General features: G+C 56.5%; 2 protein-coding genes and 1 long non-coding RNA gene across 30 annotated transcripts in view; 2 read left to right on the top strand and 1 right to left on the bottom strand.

Annotated features, from left to right (window-relative positions):
• Positions 1–2,858, top strand: part of EPB41 (erythrocyte membrane protein band 4.1) — a 204,173-nt gene extending 201,315 nt beyond the window's left edge. For all 26 annotated transcript variants that reach the window (XM_073793231.1, XM_073793222.1, XM_073793218.1 and 23 more), the window contains one exon: positions 66–2,858. The gene's annotated coding sequence lies outside the window, so the exon portion shown is untranslated. The remainder of the gene's footprint in view (positions 1–65) is intronic.
• TMEM200B (transmembrane protein 200B) lies at positions 2,775–7,680 on the bottom strand. Of its 3 annotated transcripts, none has more exons than XM_073793272.1 (2): positions 7,432–7,680; positions 2,775–4,875 (listed from the first exon to the last, which is right to left on the bottom strand). In XM_073793272.1, exon 2 carries the CDS (start codon positions 4,853–4,855, stop codon positions 3,932–3,934), a length of 924 nt encoding a protein of 307 aa, XP_073649373.1. In that variant the 5' UTR covers positions 4,856–4,875; positions 7,432–7,680; the 3' UTR covers positions 2,775–3,931. The 3 variants fall into 3 exon arrangements, with proteins under 3 accessions (XP_073649373.1, XP_019793849.1, XP_073649371.1); XM_019938290.2 differs by having other exon boundaries at positions 6,867–7,679; XM_073793270.1 differs by lacking the exon at positions 7,432–7,680 and adding an exon at positions 5,284–5,460.
• Positions 5,050–15,040, top strand: LOC141276582 (uncharacterized). Its single transcript, XR_012326468.1, has 2 exons — positions 5,050–5,256; positions 5,455–15,040. It is a non-coding gene; the product is annotated as an uncharacterized lncRNA (long non-coding RNA).
• Positions 15,041–18,245: the final 3,205 nt, after the last annotated feature.

Here is an 18,245-nt window from a genome sequence, read left to right as displayed (position 1 = left end):
GCACCGGGACTGGGTAGCAGTCTCCTTTGCGGGATTTTAAAACTTTGCTTTTTTCTTTCCTCTAGGAACTGTCCTACCCTCCCCCCTCCCCCGACTCCCTGCCCATCTCCCGTCCCAGAGAAAAGGAGCAGAATGATAAAGAAGCTAACCTGCAATAGTCAGACTTCAGACTTTTAAAATGATTGATTCTAAACCACCAGAAAAGCAATTTCATTTTCTATTTGGAGTTTATACCAAGAAAGTCTTCTAGATATCACTGATCCTTTTGAATACATTTTTCTATATTGTGATACCAGAAATTGTTCAACTTTTCACTCTTTGGACTGTTTTTAAAGAGCCTTTTGTTTTTTTATGGGGTGGTTTGTAACCCCTTCAGCCCAGCCTCTCCCCATTTACACTGGCAGGGTCCCCAGCATTCTTCGGGAAATCCTCCAATGACTCTGTCAGCTGTGCTGGGGGACAAAGCCAGCTTAATGGGGCTTCCCTGCTCCTCCCCTAGTTTATACCCTTTAGATGGCAGCAGAAACTTCATAAACCAGCCCTTTCTCAGAGCCAGTGATGTAACTTTATCAGAATGTCAGGCAGGGCGGCTGCCCTGATCCAGAGACCCCAGGAAGATGTCCCTGTCCCTTTGCTGAGGGTGGTATGGGGAGGCAGAGGCATCTGCTAAGAATGTAGTATTGTTTTCCTTCCTCTCTCCTGTTCTTTCTTTTTGGAGCTTCTTTAGATCAAAGACATAAGAAGTTGCTTCAGATATATCTGATACTGTGAATGTTTGAACATATCCGTGGCCTTCACCTTCCTGCCCTCCCCCCCCTTTTACCTCATCAGAAGCAGTGGCTCTGCTAAGTGCTCCCCCCACCTCCCATCTCAGGAGAGACCAAAACTCACAGAAAAATAGGCACTTTGGGCCAAAAGCACTGACCGCACATTTTTAGTGGTGATTTGGACAAAGAAAGTTGACGAGATTTTTTTAAAGGTTTTCTAGTTCTGGGAATGTGCACTTCACACAGGGGAGTGGTGGAGTTTACCTCAGTTGGATCCTGCTAAGAAGTATTTCCAGGAGAACATCCCTGAGCCTCTCTCTTTAATCCTGGGGTGAGAGAGGATGTGACTGAGAGAGGAGGCGATCGTGGTCCAGACCGGCCCCTGCCTGCAGAGACCCTTCTGGAGCATGGGAATTGGCTTTTAGGGGCCACGCTCCCCACAAAACCCCACTTGACAAGGGGTACAAACACCAGCTCCACTCATCCCCACTTGCCATCTGAGGTCTGTCAGGTTTTGTGGCTTGATGTTTGTGGTGGGTTTGTGTTTAATTTTTTGTTTTTGATTTTGAAAATGAGGACTGATGTCCCCAATCCCACTATTCCTGGTAAAGATTAGGGGACATTTTTATTCAGTAGGGCCTCTCTGATCTTCCAGCTTGCTTCCCACAAACAGATCTACCTACAAGTTCTTAGAATCCTGATTCTAGGACAGAAAGTGAGCTTCCTGAGGTGGACAGTGGGTCCCAGTCAGCAGTGGCTGGGGGCTCCAGGGCGGCGAGCAGGAGAGAAGTCTACAGCCTCTGCTCCCAGCCCGCAGCACGTCTCCGGAGTCTCTGCTGGCTGACCTTTGTTTAGACAAATTCAGTTGGTTTGAACTGTTTTCACGAGTGTGCGTTTTTCTCTTAGTACTTACTTGAGACTGTTACTAACCAACAGGTAGCTCTCTCTGGGCAGGGACAGGAAGAGCTCAGGTGGGATATGTGACAGGCTTCGGGGGGAAGGAGAGTGCCCTGTCTCAGGGACAGACAGCCTGGGGCATACGGTCTGGAGCGATGGGGCTTTTCCAGGCCGTGCCCAAGCCCGAGCTTTGTTGCCCAGAGCGGTGGTGAGGTTGGAAATCCAGCTCACATCATATAGGCATGCGATGTGAGCTCACTTGCCAATGGCCAGCTGTCCTGCTGGAAGAGCTGCCGGAGCTTGCAGAGCTGCAACCTGTGGAATGAAGATGGGGAAAGGAAGAGGGCACAGCATGCACGTCAGGAACCTGGCACACTGAGTATTCTGTGCCATCCAGGTCAGTGTGGCCACTTTCACTGCCTAGGACCACAAATCAGGGGCCTGAACTTCCCCTCAATCTGTCACCAACTCATTTCACCCTGCTTCCTTGTCTATAAGTCAGACCAGAAGATCTCCAGTGCCCTTCTGGCGCTGAGAAGCCATGATTCGGACAAGCCAACACGAGGGGTGTCCTTCCAAGCCTCTTTCCTTTTCCTCCCTCTCTGGTTACAGAACTTGGGGTTTGGCAATTGTTTGGATCTTTTTTTTTCTTTCTGCCACTGTGTGTGTGCGTGTGTGTGAAGAAAAACAGACTGTCCAAGTGGAAATGGTGAAGAGGGGAGAAGAGTTCATTTCCAGTGTCAACAACTTGGCAGTTTTCCTAAAGTGACTCAGACACAGCACAGGAACAACTCTCACTGCAATTTTATTTTTATCTCACTTCAGCAACAAAGATTTCTTCCAAGCCACGTGAGGTCTCTGCCACCCACCTACCCAACCCACCCACAAAGCAGGACCTGAATTTATCCGCTGAGGGCCCACAGAGCCTGGCTGCAGGGACCTGTCAGGGCCTCTGCCCGCCCCCAGCCCCCCACCGTGTGTTGCGGGGCAGCTGAGGGTGAGGGAGCAACAGTCCACCTCGGGAAATGGAGCCAGGGCTATGGCCTGACCAACACCAAGGAAGGCTCGTGGGAAATACCTGTCCAGGATCTTAGCCCCAGGCTGGTTGGTTTTACAGATCTCTCTCAAATGTTTTATTTTGGTGACAAAAATGAAGGAGCTTTGTAAATTAAAAAAGAAAAATTATGAATCATATCAAGTAGTTGTTTACATTTCTTGACAAAATAGGAACTATGCCAGCCGAATCAAATTGGCAAAATCCTTAGATTAAATAGGCAATAATTAGGTCTGCCGTTTTGGCCTTTTGTAGTTAGAGAAGTGGTGGTAGTGTTTAGATACTGTTTGGTCTTGCTTCTTCTTGTATTGCATTTTTCAATAAACTTTAAAAAAAAAAAAGGACTCTGTGAAGATTGATCAACTTTTAAAGTTCTCTTCTCTTACCGGCAACTCGGGAAAAATTAAACGTGCGACAGGAAGACCCAAATCCAAGCCATTTTCTAAAGGTGTCCACATTGACCAAAATGCAGTTTCAACATATAAAAGGATTTCTGGGAACCGGCATATGCTTTTTGCCAACTGGAGGGAAATTTTGGGGCACAGGCCACGACAAAGGAGAGAAAGGGGGCTTCTCAGACCTCTTTAAGGGAGGGGCCAGACCCTCAGTATGAAGGCATTGGCAGCAGTGTAGCCCTCGTGGGATATACCCTGCATGGCTGAGGGGGGCAGGGCTTGACGTGGTAGGAATTAAAGGCTCAGTCTCCATCCCAGATGGAGGTGGAACATCTCAGCTCCACCCCATTGCCCGTCTTCCCAGAGGGCAAACCCTATCACTAGTGCCACCTTGGAGGGAGCCTGTCCCAGCCTGTAACATCACAACCTACCTTCCAAGTCTTAGGGTCCTTGCCCACCACTTTGGGTTTGCCAAGACACCAGATACATCTCCCAATCACCCTGGCCTGGACCTCCAGCCCCCTCAGGTACCTGTCCAGGGCTAAGGCCACTTTTGGAGGCTGAAGGAATTCCTAAGGCTGAGTCATGCTGGTCTCCAGATTCCACGTTAAAACACATTCTCTCCGGCTTTTTGAACCCTTGTGCAGTTGGCATTTCTCTGCTGACATGCAAGTCAGGATGCCTTAGCAGCTGCTGGGGCCAGAGCATCCGTCCCCAGTCTGGGATGTGACTGAAGCATCTACTAGACATTGGGACTCCCATCCTAGTCCGGTACCATGGTCCATGCTGCAGCCTCATAGCAGGCTGTCCCCTGCTCCTCAGACCCGGGCCCCCAAGTCCCCTCCTCCTCCCAACTTGGCGTAACCCCCCAGACTAAGGCGGTCCAGCCGTGGCCAGCTTCGGTGAGCACAGTCCCGAGCTGCTGGGGCCCTAAGCAGGAGCTCCCCAAGGCCCAGATCCAGAGACTTGGAATGTTCAATGCAGGAACCAGAGGGCTGCACGGTGATAATCACATGGCCAGTCTGGGTCCGTGGACCCCAGGGTGGGTGCAGCCCTGGGCCCTTCAGCGGGTAACTGTTGAGCAGGGCAGGTAACCCCAAGCGAGGATTAGCAGGCTCTGAACGCAGACTCCGCACTGATGGGACTGGTGAGGTACCCCGACACGGGGACAGGTCCCAGCTTTCTGGCTCCACGCAGCCTATGGCTCGGGGAGTCCTGGGGCCGGGGCTGGGGAGGAGAGCGCAGTCCCAGCCCGGGCCGTCCGGGGGTCGGAGCGCCTGAGCCCGCAGCACCCCCTGACGAAGCCGTCGAGTCTCCAAGTCTCGGTTCTCGTAGAGCAGCGTGTTGGCGCAGATGAACACGAACAGGCCTACGCCCATGACCACGGGCCCAAGGAGTCGCAGCCGCTCGTGCGGGCCGTGGGCCCGGCCGGCGCCCCGACCCTCGCGCCGCAGCTCGCTCAGCGGGGGCGCGCTGGCGTTTGCAGCCCGGGGTCCCGGGACCCCGGCGCGGTGCGGCCAGTAGCCGGCCACTGCGATGCCCATGCCCACCAGGACCACGAGCGCCCCCAGCGCCGCGAACGCCCCCGACGGCGATCGCAGCCGCAGCCGCGCCCGCACCCGCAGGGGCTCGGGCGGGGAGCGCGGGCGCCGGCGGCGGCCCAGGCGGCGGCCCAGGCGGGAGACGCGGCCCTCGGGGCTCCTCCGCACCTCCCCGCAGTCTCCGGGGCTCCCAGCCGTCATCTCTCAGTCGTCTTGGCGCTCTGCGGAGAGAAGGTGGGAGGCAGGGACTGAACCGACGGGCCTACGGTCGGAGCGCCAGGTCGGGGGCCCACATCCGGGAGGGAAGATGGGGCTGCCTGGCCCAGGACGCTTGGAGATCCCTGGCGGCCACCCCCGGATTTTCCCGGGCTGCGAGGCGGGGAGCCGCCCCCGCTCGGGTTTTCCGCAGCGGAGCTCCGAGCCAGGGACGCGCGGCAGAAGCCAGAGTTGGCCGGGCCCGCGGGCGGAGACCAGGGAGGGGGTCGCGGGCTGCTCCTTGGCGCATCCTTGGCTGCGGGGCTCCGGCCGCCTGCGCCCTCTTGGCCAGCTTGCGGGTCCCGGGCCTCGGGAGGTGTGGGGCCCCCGGCAGCGGAGTCTCCAGGGTAAGTGCCGCCCGAGCTCGAGCTCACCCCCGCAGGTGGCTGCACCGTAGTAAAGGAGGGAGGGGGCACTCAGCCGCCCGGGTCCGCTGGGGTCGCTCGCGGGCCCCACCTCCCCTCTGCTGCGCTTCAAGTACCGCAGGGAAGGAAGGAGTGGGTGTCGCGGCCTCCAGCCTCTTCCTGCCCGCCTCCTCCTTCCAGACCTCCTCAGTCAGCACTGAAGCTGCATGCAGCAAGAGAGACTTGAGCTAGACTCCGAGAAGACCGCTCTGACCAAAACAAGTGGCAGATTTGGCCCAGGATTTCTTTAAACTCCGCGAAGAAGAGGCCGCCCCCTCCTCCAGCGGCCGGGCTAACGCCAGGGCAGGAAGCAGGGGGCTGCGGGTGCCGGGCGCCGGGCCTTGCCAAGTGAGCTCCCCTCCTGTCTCTCCTGTCAGCCCGGGCAACGCTGTTCCCCCAGGTTGCAGCGTTTCCAATTCGGGCTCCTCGGGATGAAACATCCCCCTTTCCAGCCGCCTGGCCTCCTTTCCGGCCTCCACCGCCCGAGGCCTCAGTGGCCCGCGTCCCGGCCGGAGCAGCACCGCCCTTGCACCTCTGGCTGCCGCAGGGTCTGGGCCGCCCTGCTTAAGCCCCTCCCGGCTGCTGGTGCGGCCTGGCCTGCGACCTGAGGAGTGAATCCGGGCCGGGCAGGAGTCGCGGGGCTGCGTGTGGTGTGGCCCCCACGGAAGGGAGGATGTGGGAGGAAATCGTGCCCCGGCCGGGGCGCTCCGGCCTTAGGAGAGGAGGGTTAGCACCTCGCTGTCCAGTGGTGCATCCTCACTGCCCCAGTCTGGTTTCTCCACAGCTGCAACGTTGGAACCCATAGTCGAGGCCCCAGGAAGGAGGCCTTGTTACCCTACTCACTCCCCATTCGCACCCCCGAAGCTCAAAGCAGGACACCCCATCCCTGCCTCCGACAGGAGCGCTGAAGGCCCAGGGCCTAGCATAGAGCCCCGGCGTCTTCCGCGTCCAAAGCCTGGTGTTCACAGAGGGAAACTGCGGCCCGGAGAGGCGGAGGGGCCTGCCAGGGTCATAGGCCACACAGGACGGGGGCTCTACTAGGACCCAACGCTGGTCACTTCTCTGCTCAGACCCGGGAGCGTCCTGGGAGGAGGCGAGCCCCATTCCCCACCCCGGTCTCTGAGTGTGGAGCCCTTTCCCCAGCCCCAAACTGGAGATATGACCACCCCGCCCCAGGCCAGAGCTGGCGCTCCGGCCCCAGCTCCGGAAAGGTCACCCCTGAGCCACCGCGGGTCCTGGCGGGAAGGGAAGCGGAGGCTTGCAGAGAGATGGGGACATGCTCGGAGACCCTGAGACTCTGGAGGGCGTGGGTCGACGCTGGGGACCCCTGAGAGGTAGAAACTTGGAGACACAGTCCGAAGGTCCCATGTCTCGGGAAGTTGCTCGGGGCTGGATCCCGGACACTCCGGGGTCCCGCCTCCCCGCGCGTCCACACTCCGGGGAAAGGGGGAACCGGGCTCCCGACCCCCCACTCAGCGCCCATCTGCAGGGAGAGGCTAAACAAAAAGTTGGGGAAAGTGGGGGACGAACCCCAGGCTCCTAGTTTTGCTCACCTGCCGCCTCCGCACCCGGCTGGGTCCGGGTCCGAGTCCGCGCGCCGCGGCTCGCGGCACTGCCGCGGTCTCCTAGGAATCCCGGCCCCCGGCCCCGCCCCCTGGCCCGGCCCCGCCTAGCGCTGCCCTGGCCCCGCCCTCCTGGAGCCCCAGGGACAGTCTGGTCGGAGCCCGGCCAGGCCCCACGGCTGGAAGGAGGCAGCGACTCAAGTCTGAGGCTCGCAGGTAAGCGCTGTGTGCGCGCCCGGTGACTCGGAGGATCCGGGGGCTCGAGTCCCCCGCTAACGTCGTTCAGAAGGCCTGGGAGGGCGCCCTCTTCCCACGTGCGGAAACTGAGACCCAGCCCCACAGCCTGAGCGAGCAGACAGGATTCGAAGCCCGCACGCCCTCCCCCGTCTCGCAGAGTCCCTCCTTCCAGTCGCCCCGGAGAGGAATCTGGGGGCATCTGAGAGCCTACAGATGCCCAGCGCCGTCCGGGGAGCTTCCGGGAGGAGGTGGCCGGAGTTCCTGCTCCGCCCGACCCTACCATCTGAACCTTCCTCTGTCTGAACCTCACTGCCTTCACCTGTAAAATGGGCATAATGGTGTCTGCCTCGCCAGATGCTGAGAGGTGAAAATCCGGCGTTGAGGGCTGGGCGCACAATACGGGCGCAGCCCGGGGTAAGCCCACGAGCGCTTAATGAAGAGTAATCACGTGGGGGGGGGAGGGTAACTAGAGATGAACCAGGTTCTCAGAGTTGATTGAATCGAATGGAGTGTCGCGGGTCCTGCCGGTCTCCCTAACCTCCCCGAAGATCTGCCCAAGCTGGAATGGGGAGGCGGTGCTCGTCCCAAATCATAAGGAAGGTTCGGAGGTCCGCGGCTCCCCCTGCGGACCGGCCCGAAGGGGGTAGCGCAGCTTTCGTGCCCCGCCCGCCCCCAGAGGCAGGAATGTGGAGCGGAGCCAGGGGGGTCGGCCGGCGGCCCAGTTTCCATGATGCGGGGGGCGGAGGAGGAGGAGGAGGGGTGGTGCGGGCAGATTGCCAGCCTCAGCGCCGGCCCCCCCCCACTCCCGCAGCCCAGCCGGGCCCCTCGGGAGGAATTTCCGGCCTGGGATTCATTATAACCCGCCCCTCCCCCCGGCCGCGGAGACCCCCCGGCACGCGGGGCGCTAGCGGAGGGGGATGGGCGGTAATGAGACCCTGCTGTGCGCCCGGGGCGGGGAGGGGGAACTCGAGGAAGTCGCCGGCCTGGGCCACCCAGCCCCACTGCGCGTGGCAGAGTCAGGTCCCGGAGCCACACTGCACAGTTGGGCCTCGAACCCAGGCTCCGGCCCTGTGGCTCGGCGGAGGAGACCAGGGGTGGCATCAGCGACGCCGGGAGCCTCTCTGCCAGCTCCCGGCGACCGGACATCCTCCGGAGCGACCGAGGCCAACGCTGGGGGCGGGGCCTCCGGTGGGCCGACCGCGAGGATGCCAGGGTCCCCGAGGAGGCCACAGTGGGTGGGGTCGAGCCTCGGCGCCCGGGGCCTCATCCCTGTGGGTCCGAGAGCGAGGCCGCGGTCGCCTTCCTGCCGCCCGCGCGGCACGCAGGGCTCCTGCGGCCTGAGCTCGCGTCCGGGCTGTTGCCTGGGCTCCACTGAGGCAGCGGCTTCCTTTCTGCCTCCTCCCACTTCTTGCCTCCGCTGTTTCCTTTTCTGGAGACCCCTTACTTCCTCGCTCTGCACTTGGTCTACTCCTCACACACTGACCCCACCTCCGCCCTCTCAGCATTTCCCCAGCACCCCACCCGACACCGCTGCCCCTCCCCGCTCACTGCTCTTCCTGGGAAACACCAACGCTAGAGGCCAAAGCCCGACGGTCTCCCGGTCCTTGTCCCCCTACTCCACCTGCCCTGGCATTTACCACTTGCTGCTCCCGCCTGCCCCTCCCGGCTTTCCCCGTCCTCAGCGCTCTGCCCTCCCCAGTGCTGGGGTTTCTTCCATCCTGGGCCACGAGGAGCGGCGCGCTTCCAGCAGCCAGCCATATCCCTGGGCCCCGTGATCAGCCCCATTGCTGCACCTTCCGTTCCCCCCACTTTGTGAACGGCCCCACCCCCACCCTAAGGCCAACTACACCGGGGGTCACCTTAGGCTCCTTTCTCTCCTCGTTCTGTCTAATCCATCGAGTCCGGTGGACCCTGCTCTTGGGATCTCGCATTAGCCGCTTTCTCCCGCCCCAGGGCCCCTGTCCCTCTGCAGGCCCTCCTCGCCGTTCCACAGGGAGGCACCAAGCATCCTTCTACACGGAATCTGAACCCATCACTCACTCCCTGCTTCAATCCCTCAGTGGCTCCCCAGTGTTGTCCAAGTGGAGTTTAAATCCCTTCTTACCTCCACTAACTGGCCCTGGCCCTGGCCCTCTCACACTCCTGCCTCCTGGGTAGCTGAGCTTCTTTCCATCCCCCAACCCTCTGTGTTCTGGCCTCTGCCCTTGGCACCTGCCTTGCCTCCTGTAACGAGCACCTACTCCCCTGCTCATCCCCTTGGCTCCTACTCACCCTTCAGACCTGCCCTGGGCTTTCTCTAGGCCCCCAGACCAGCCCCTCCTCTAGCTTTCCATCACACCCCCCCCACACACGAGCCTTCCTGCACATGAGCCCCCCCGCAGCAGCACTGCGCACAGGTGAACTGAACTCGGTGTTTGGGATCTGAGTCTGTTTCCTGCCTGTGTTCCCTATGGCCATGAACTCTGAAGGGCAGGACTCGGCGTGTCTTGCTCACCCCTGGAGCCCTTTGCCCAGCTCAGTGCCTGCCCACAACTGGCCCACAACCGGCCCTCGACTCCCCCACCCCTGGAGCCCCTCCTAATTCCCACCCCTGGAGCCCCGGCTCTGGCAGCAGGAGGTAAAGAGGACTTTTCCCATCTGTGGAAGAGCAGGGAGTGATACTCCCAGTGTTGTTTTCAAGCTTAGCGTACCCATGGTCAGCATCCGGCACAAAGTGGATGTCCACTGAACAGCCACTCCCTCCTCTGACCATGGGTATCAGCCCCACAGGGCAGTGCTTGGGGGCTGTAGAAACCTTCCCTGGTCATTTGGGGTGATCGGGGAGAGAAGGGTCCCCCTTCCTAGTCATAACCCCTTTTAATTCTCTTGAGGGCTCTGGGAGGTCAATGTTATGCCCAGTTTACAGATGAGGCTCAGAGAGGTAAAGAGACCTGAACACCGACACACAGCCAGACTGATTAGTGCCCCCTGATCCTCCACGGAGGGACGTCCTCTGGTGGTTTGGCCCTGTGGATGTGCAGGTGTGTAGACAGCCAGTGTCTCAATATTGGGACACTGATCCCTTCCTGAATGTGCTCTGGCCTCTGTGTGACCTGGACCCCTTCACTTCTGAACCAGGAGGGGCCTGGACGAGCTGTCCCCTAGGGACCAGGGTGGTCAGCATGCTGCCCGGAAGCTTCTCTGTGAAGGCAGGGAACCAGACACAGTGAGGTCCCTGAGGTCCCTGCCTAACTGAGGCTCCATGTCCTTTCCAGAAGCCACTACAGGGAGGGAGCAGCTGTCACCTTCTGCATGTCACAGCCCCACCCTGGGGCCATAGATCAGCAGGACCTGGGAATCCGTCTTCTCTCATCTTCACTTTAGGAACAGCCAAGCTGGCTGGGGCTGGGCTGCCCTGGATTTCCTGCCCAAGCCCCAGGGGTTTCTAAAACCATCATAGCCCTGTGCCAGCGTGGCTCCCCTGCAGCAGGACCTCAGTAAGAATTCAGAACCGGGGCTCAGAGGCGAGAGCCTGGCTCTGGGCCCCAGGTTTGACTATGCTGCTCAGTCCTTTGCTGGGTGCCCTTGGCCACATCACAGCACTCCTGCACAGCCCCTGCCACTGTAACATGTCCTTCTCAGGAAGGGTTGGTGTGCCAGTTCAGTGAGAACCGAAGGGCAGGTAGAATCCAGAAGCCCGGTGCTGATGCCCCATTTTACACGGATGGAAACCAATGGCCCGAGAGGGGCGGTACCTCGACCAGGGTGACCCAGCTGGTAAATGGCAGAGCTGGGCTTCGAGCCCCACAGTCACAGGTCCCACTGGGGCTCAGGCCCTCAGAGGATTCTGGGATACAAACCCCAAGTCCATCTCCTCCAACCCATGGAAGCTCTCAGCTGGGCAACTGGGCTTCTCACTGTGTGTCTCTGGGCCACTAAGGGAGAATGAGCTCCCCGTCTCCACTGCCCTCTGCAGCCCAGAGAAGAGTCTGGGTGACACTTGGAGGGCAGGGAGCTGAGACCCTCCTGGGGACAGAGCGAAGCCAGCCTCCCACCTGAGCCCCTAGGCAGAGGGATAACAGCAGGAATGTCACCATCACGCCGAGCTCCCCCTGGCTACCAGGCCCTTTATACCCGTTACCTTCATAAGTGTGCAAGGCAGCCGCGAGAGTGAGGCGCCACTATCACCCCATGTCACACGTACAGAGACAGGTTCAGTGGGGTCCAGGCTTGCCTCTGGTCACACAGCTGGTCAACGGCAGAGCCGGGGATGGAAGCGGGTTTTAACCACAATGCTACACAACCTCCCACTAGCCCTGTGACTGCAGCCAAGTCAGTTCACCTCTTTATGGCTCTTGTTTCCTCCTCTACAAAATGGGGACAATGGTAGCAACAGCTCCAAAGGGCTGTAATGAGGATGGAGCCCCATGCTAGGGTTTTTCTGGCCTTTAGCTGGTTCTTGCACCTATAAAATGTGAAGCTGAGGCTAGCGATTGTATCTCTTTAGCACCTCCTCTGGGCTGGCTGTTGGGGACCAGAGAGGACTCAGTCCTGGCCTCATCCAGATGCTTTCAGGGGTTGGGGTAAACAGACCATCCACCAAAAGCTGAGGAAGCAGCAGCTGATTCCATGTGGGGTGGGGGGCAGGCAGCAGGGAGTATTGGACAAGGGAGTATTCCCGCTGGGTCTCAGGGTCAGGGTGGTTTTCCAGGCTGCAGAGCGGGAAGATATTCCAGGCAGCATGCAGACAACCTGGAGGAGTGGACAGGGGGTCAGGCGCTAGAGGGGGAGTGGGGGATGGGATGAAAGGGGGTCAGGGCCAGACTGCAGAGCATCTCAAACACAAGACTCAGGATGTAGGGCTCAACCCCCTGGCACTGCGAGCCATGGGAGCTTTTAAAGCAGAGGAGTGGCTTGACCTGTGTATACCTGGGAAGGACTTTACAAACTGTCAGTATGGGACCTAGAATTGTTTCTCCGAGAGCACAGAAGAGCAGTGGCATGATGTGGAGCTCGAGGCTGACCCAAGAGCAGGTGTAGGGTTGGGAAACTTACCACCTACAGAGGGAGATGAGGCCCGTGGCAGCCATGGGAAAAAGGATCTCTAAACAGCAGTTCCCTACCTCCCAGGTCCTATGTCTCTGTCTCCGAAGCCAGCTGCTTTGGCCGCCTGCCACCCTGACCCCTCCCAGTTCCCTTGCTTTATCCCTGCGTAGTCCCCTGGGGCCCTTCTCACCTCTTTCAGAGACAGGAGTGAAGGAAGATAGAGAAGGAAGTGATTTAGAGCAGAGCCCAGACCCAGGGCACATGGCCACACTCAGCTCTAAGGGAGGCTGGGAAGTGGATATTGGGAGACAGCTAGGAGTTCTTGCCACAGGAGCAGCAGGGACGTGGCACCTCCGTTTGGTGACAGATCACACTACAGATGAGGCAGTGGCTCCACACCACCGGTAGTGGGGGTAGGGAGCAGAGGCTGGCCCCTCTGGAGCCTGGGATTCAAGGCGAGACTCCTGCAGGGCAGGCCCCTTGGTCAGGGGAGCCTTGGGGATGGCAGCGTGCCCAGCCAGCCATCCTCCCACCCTTTGTGCCAAGAAGAGCCAGGGACCAGTGGGGACTCTGTCTGTCCATCTACGTATCAGTCACCCCAGTCCTGCAGACAGCGGCTCTTCAGGCTCTCAGATCATATGGTCCAGTTTCTCCCACCCCTGCACTGCAACCCTGGACTGGTGCCAGTTCTGTCTGCAACATGGGGTCAAGTGCCAGAATCCAGAGATCTTGAATGCAATGCTTTGTAAATTGTCAAAATAAAGTAACAGGCTCAGAGAGGGTGAGTGACATGTCCAAGGTTACACAGCCTAATGATGAGTCTAGGCACCCCAGTTCACCCTCCACCATCTCAGTGAGGCAGGACTCCAGTTCTAGGGGGCGATCCTCTGCCTCCGAGCCATGCGGAAGGCTTGGTACCTAGGCCCGAGGCAGGGGGGAAATGAGAAACATGTAGGAGACGCCGCAGTGGAGCCGGGGAGCCGCTGGACCGGCTGCTCCGGGAAGCCTGGATGCGGCGGGCCTGTGTGGGCGTCTCCTGGCGGCGAGGTCCCGGCACTGCACCCAGGCCACCGGCTACCCCTGCGGGTCCCGGCGCTGCCACACGTGGAGCAGAGAAGTGGGGGCCCAATCCCGCCTCTCCGCTGACTCCCCACGCGGTGATCCTGGGCGCGCAGGTGTCCACCTCGGGCCCTCATCGGGAACCTGGGGTCGCCGGGCTTCGGTCCTCACGGATGAGCTCCCTGCAAACCGCAGGCTGCCTACGACATAAAGGATTCCGCCCGGGGAGGTCAGGGGAGGGGGAGGACACGAAAGGGCGTGGCTGGACCGTTGGGGACGAAGCCGGGTGAGGGCGTGGGGCGGAGGGTGGAGTCAGACTCACCCGGCGTGGGAGCCTCTGCGATGTCCTAACGGCCCAATGAGGGCATCACTAGCCCGTCCCCGCCCTACAATCGGCTCGGAGACACGAAATGGTACCGACAGAGCTGGGCAGGACCCCAGGACTGCCTGGTCTCAGCCCAAACTCTGGCCCTGGACTACTTGCCCGGGGCTCGGCTGTGCTCCTGCCCAGCCCCTCGCTTGCCTAGCCGGGTCCCTAGCTCGGGCATGCAGCCCAGGCCTGCAGAAGTTGGCTTTTTCATCAGAGAGGTCGCACATCCTTTGACGTTTATGGTGACTATTTCCCCACTGCAGAGGAGACAGAAGGCCCAGGGCGCTTCCTCCCTTACAAGTGCCCTGTCCGCCTCTCTTCACCTCACTTGCACAGGGGGTGCAGAGAGCAGCTCGCCCCAGGGGCATCCGCATCAGCGCAGCTTCACCGCGCATTTTACAGATGAGGAGAGGAGGACGTAGCTGGAGTGCCCTTCCCCAATGCCCGCACCTCCCTCCCCAGCCTCAAGGCTCCAAGCAGGGAGGTGGGGACCGGAGGAGGCAGCCCCAATGGAGGAGCTGGTGTAAGGTGAGCTTCGAAGGGGAAGGAAAGGCACTTGAGGTGGAGGGAACCACTCAGTCACTGAGCACTAAACCAGGCCGGTGTGAGGCCACTGACCTCATCCCTTACAGGTGTAGCAGGTACTGCACTATTTCCTGTTTCCAGGTTCTGGGGTGAAATGACCCCCCCCGCCCCCCAGTCACAACATATGGCACAATGCCAGGCCACATCTGTCTGACTTCAGAGTCCTCCACACTGAGCTGGGAGATAGGGGTATGAATTATTACCTCCATTTTACAGATGAGGACACTATGGCCCAGAGAGGTTAAATCACTTGTCCAAGGTCACACAGCAAGAAGGTAGTGAGAGTCACACCCTTCCTAGAATCTCTCATGTTCTTATCTGTAAAATTCAGACAATATACTGACCTTACAGGGCTTGTGACCTGACATGTGTAACCCCCTTCACTGAGCCTGGCCTGTGGCTGGCACAGAGGCAGCATTAAATCATTCATTTGGTCTCCTACTGATATCTCCCAGGAGCCTTATGTCCCAAATCATATTCTAGTAAAGAAGAGATAGCCAAGAGGAGGAGAAGAAAATGTCCTCAGATAGTCACAGGTCCCGGCAGAGTTTCTTCACTGGGGCACCAGCACCTCCAGCCATCAGGCTAAGATGCCCCTGCCTGGAGCCCTCGCCAGGCGACGGTGACATTGTTGGCTCTGGCACAAGTTTCTGGTTTGGAAGAACCACTGATGATCCTCTGAGAGACTTTTCAGATTTCTTGCCAAAAGATGCTTGAGGAAAAACATTAAGATGACTAAAAGGTCATTGAAAGACCCCACAGTCAACTTTAATGGCGGCTAAATGACAAAGGTAGCATCACATTGCAGCCACCGATGTGTGTGGTCATGAATTGTTCATTTCTTTTCAAGTAATTCGAGCCTTACCAATAAAGGTGATTCACTGAATGATATTTGATATCCAAGCCTGTGTAAGATTTTTCATAGAAGTAAACTCAGGACTGGGGGAGGGAATTGCTCATCGATTGGGGGGCTGCAGAATGGCCCCAGAGGGGACTTAGGACCCTGGGTGTGGTGAGTCCCCTGTGGTTGGGCTTGAATGCTTCCCACCGGTCTTCCTGTTATAAATGACACCAGTATAAACACCTTTGCACTTGGAGCTCTTTTCTTTGAGTTGTCACCTCAGGATGAATGCCCTGGAGTGGGGATCCCAGGTTCACTCCCAGTTCCCGGTGATTCCCCACATCCTGGCTGCGCCCACTCAGAATCACAGCCCAGCCGCCCTGGGTTTCATAATAGATACCAGGTGGGATGCAGTACCTGCTGGTTGTTCTAATTTGCATTTCTTAGGAATATCCCCAGGTTCTGGTTTCCTGGAAAGTGTGAATTAAGGATCAGTATTCTGTCTTAGGAATTTTGATTCCCATAGGACCCGATTGTCTCCACTTGCCTTTTGGTAAAACTCTTTCATTGTGAATATAACACATCTCTAGGGATGTGCATAAAACCTGAAGGTCCAGCTCTGTAAACGTTCCTAAAGCAAACTCCCATCTGATCCCCACAAGGGATGCCCCCAGAAGGCCCTTTACAATCACCCCCTCTTCCCTCCGCCCCAAAGTACACACTCTTCTGACCCCTAATGCTATAGTTTAGTTTTTTTTAAAAGAGCTACAGTGTAGTTGGGCCTGTTGTAGAGGTTTGTATACATGGAGTTAAAGTCGTGCTCGTGTGTCTGGCTTTTCTAGTTTTTGAAATTCATCTGCGTTTGTAGTTTGTTCATTTTCATTCACGCGGTTCTCTGTTACAGAAACACGCCATGGCTTGTTGATTTTCCTATTGAAAAGACTTTTGGGCTGTTTATAGTTTTTGGCCCTTACAATTAAAAGCTGCTAAGGGCAGTCCTGTACATGCACACTCCCGGCAGGTCCACACCAAGAGGTGCAGTTGCTTTGCTTCTTTTTTCTTTTCTTTTTTTTTGTTGTGTGGCTTTGCTTTGCTTTGATTTGCCTGGCATGTTAGTGGTGAAATGAAACGTCCTACATTTCAAGTCCTGGGATTTTTGCCTCATACAGCTGGTACTCCTGCAACAAAGCTGGATTAATTTAAATTTGGATTTTAGCATTAAAAATGAGGCTTTCTGTAACTCTTGAAGCAGCCTTTTAAAAAAATTTTTTTTATTGAACTGTAGTTGATGTATAAGTTACAGGTGTACAATATAATGATTCACAATTTTTAAAGGTTATACTTCATTTATAGTTACTATAAAATATTGGCTATATTCTCTGTGCTCTTCAATACATTCTTGTAGCTTATTTTATACATAATAGTTTGTACCTCTTAATCCTCTACTCCCGTTTTGCCCCTCCCCCTTCCCTGTCCCCACTGGTAGCCACTAGTTTATTCTCTATCTGTGAATCTGCTTCTTTTTTGTTATATTCACTAGTTTATTGTATTTTTTAGATTCCACATATAAGTGATATCATACAGTATTTGTCTTTCTCTGTCTGACTTATTTCACTTAGCATAATGCCCTCCAAGTCTACCCATGTTCTTGCAAATGGCAAAATTTCATTCTTTTTTATGGCTGAGTAGTATTCCATTGTACATATATGTATATATATATATTGTGTGTGTGTGTGTGTATATATATTGTGTGTGTGTGTGTGTGTGTATATATGCCACATCTTCTTTATCCATTCATCTGTTTATGGACACTTAGGTTGTGAGGCTTCTTGAAGACAAGTCCCGTGTCTGGTTCACCTCTGGTTCATCTTTGAATCCTCCTCAGGTCATGACACCGCATTTTGAACATGTGTAGCAGAAATTTGTGGTTGTTTGACTGCCCTCCTCCCAGCCTCCCACTTCTACTTTGGGGGAGTCCCCCATCTTAGAGCATCTTGGGGAGGCAGTGCCATGCTCCTTTCACCGAACCTGAGGGAACTAGATTCCCCCTCCACCAGCAGGTTGGAATCTGCTGCCGGCTGTCCTGAATTGCCTGGATGCTCGCCCATCGTCCAAGCAGGTCCCCCAGCTCCTGCTGGCGTCCTCATGCACTAGGAACATAATGATTGTTTTGTAGCTTGATAACAGGTGGCCTGCAGAAACTTCCTTTTAAAAATCAGCTTCGGGCTTCCCTGGTGGCGCAGTGGTTGAGAGTCTGCCTGCCAATGCGGGGGACACGGGTTCGTGCCCCAGTCCGGGAAGATCCCACATGCGGCTGGGCCCGTGAGCCATGGCCACTGAGCCTGTGCGTCCGGAGCCTGTGCTCCGCAATGGGAGAGGCCACAACAGTAAGAGGCCCGCCTACCGCAAAAAACAAAAACAAACAAACAAAAAAACAAAAACAACAATAAAAATGAGCTTCACTGAGGTATTACTTATGCATGGCATTAAAATAGATGCCATACATAGGAGGGAAGAATAAAGTCAACCGAGGCCTTTTGACTGGTTATAATAAAATAGGACCGCAGCCTCTACCTGTGTTTACTTTTGGGATATGTCGTGCATCCATTTCTATATTTTATATAATTTTCTTTCCTTTCCTTTCCCCTCATTATTTTATATCGGCTGTGGTTAAATTTGTCATTTAGTACAGGAGTCGGCAAACTTTTTCTGTAAAGAGCCACACAAAACTAAAACTCTTCAACGCCCCCCCCCCCAAAACAAAGAGCCACATAGCGAGTATTTTAGGATTTGAGAACGACTCAATTTTTGTTGCAGTGACTCAACTCTGCTGCCACAGACAGTTCATAAACGAATGAGCAATCATGTCTGGGTGCCAAGAGTGGGCCCTGAAATTTGAATTTGTGTAACTTTCATGAAATATTCCTTTGATTTTTTTTGCCATGCTTCGCAGCATGTGGGATCTTAGATCCCAGACCAGGGATCGAACCCATGCACCCTGCAGTGGAAGCATGGAGTCTTAACTACTGGACAGCCGAGGAAGTACATCTTTTGATTTTTTTCAGCCATTTAAAAATGTAAAAATTATTCTTAGCCCAAGGGCCATATAGATAGGCGGTAGGCCAGATTTGACCCACAGGCTGTATTTGCTGACCCCTAATTTAGAATATAGATTGCAGAATATCAAGAAGGGATTACTAAAAGACCTAGAAGAGTGGGAAATACCTGAGGGATTTTGTATACTCGGGAGACA

Source organism: Tursiops truncatus, chromosome 1 (genome assembly GCF_011762595.2).
Source record: "Tursiops truncatus isolate mTurTru1 chromosome 1, mTurTru1.mat.Y, whole genome shotgun sequence".
NCBI lineage: Eukaryota > Metazoa > Chordata > Mammalia > Artiodactyla > Delphinidae > Tursiops > Tursiops truncatus.
This window is presented reverse-complemented; position numbering and strand designations above follow the sequence as displayed.

Coding starts and splice junctions, on each gene's coding strand:
- TMEM200B (XM_073793272.1), bottom strand. CDS start 4,855: ATGACGGCTGGGAGCCCCGGAGACTGCGGGGAGGTGCGGAGGAGCCCC.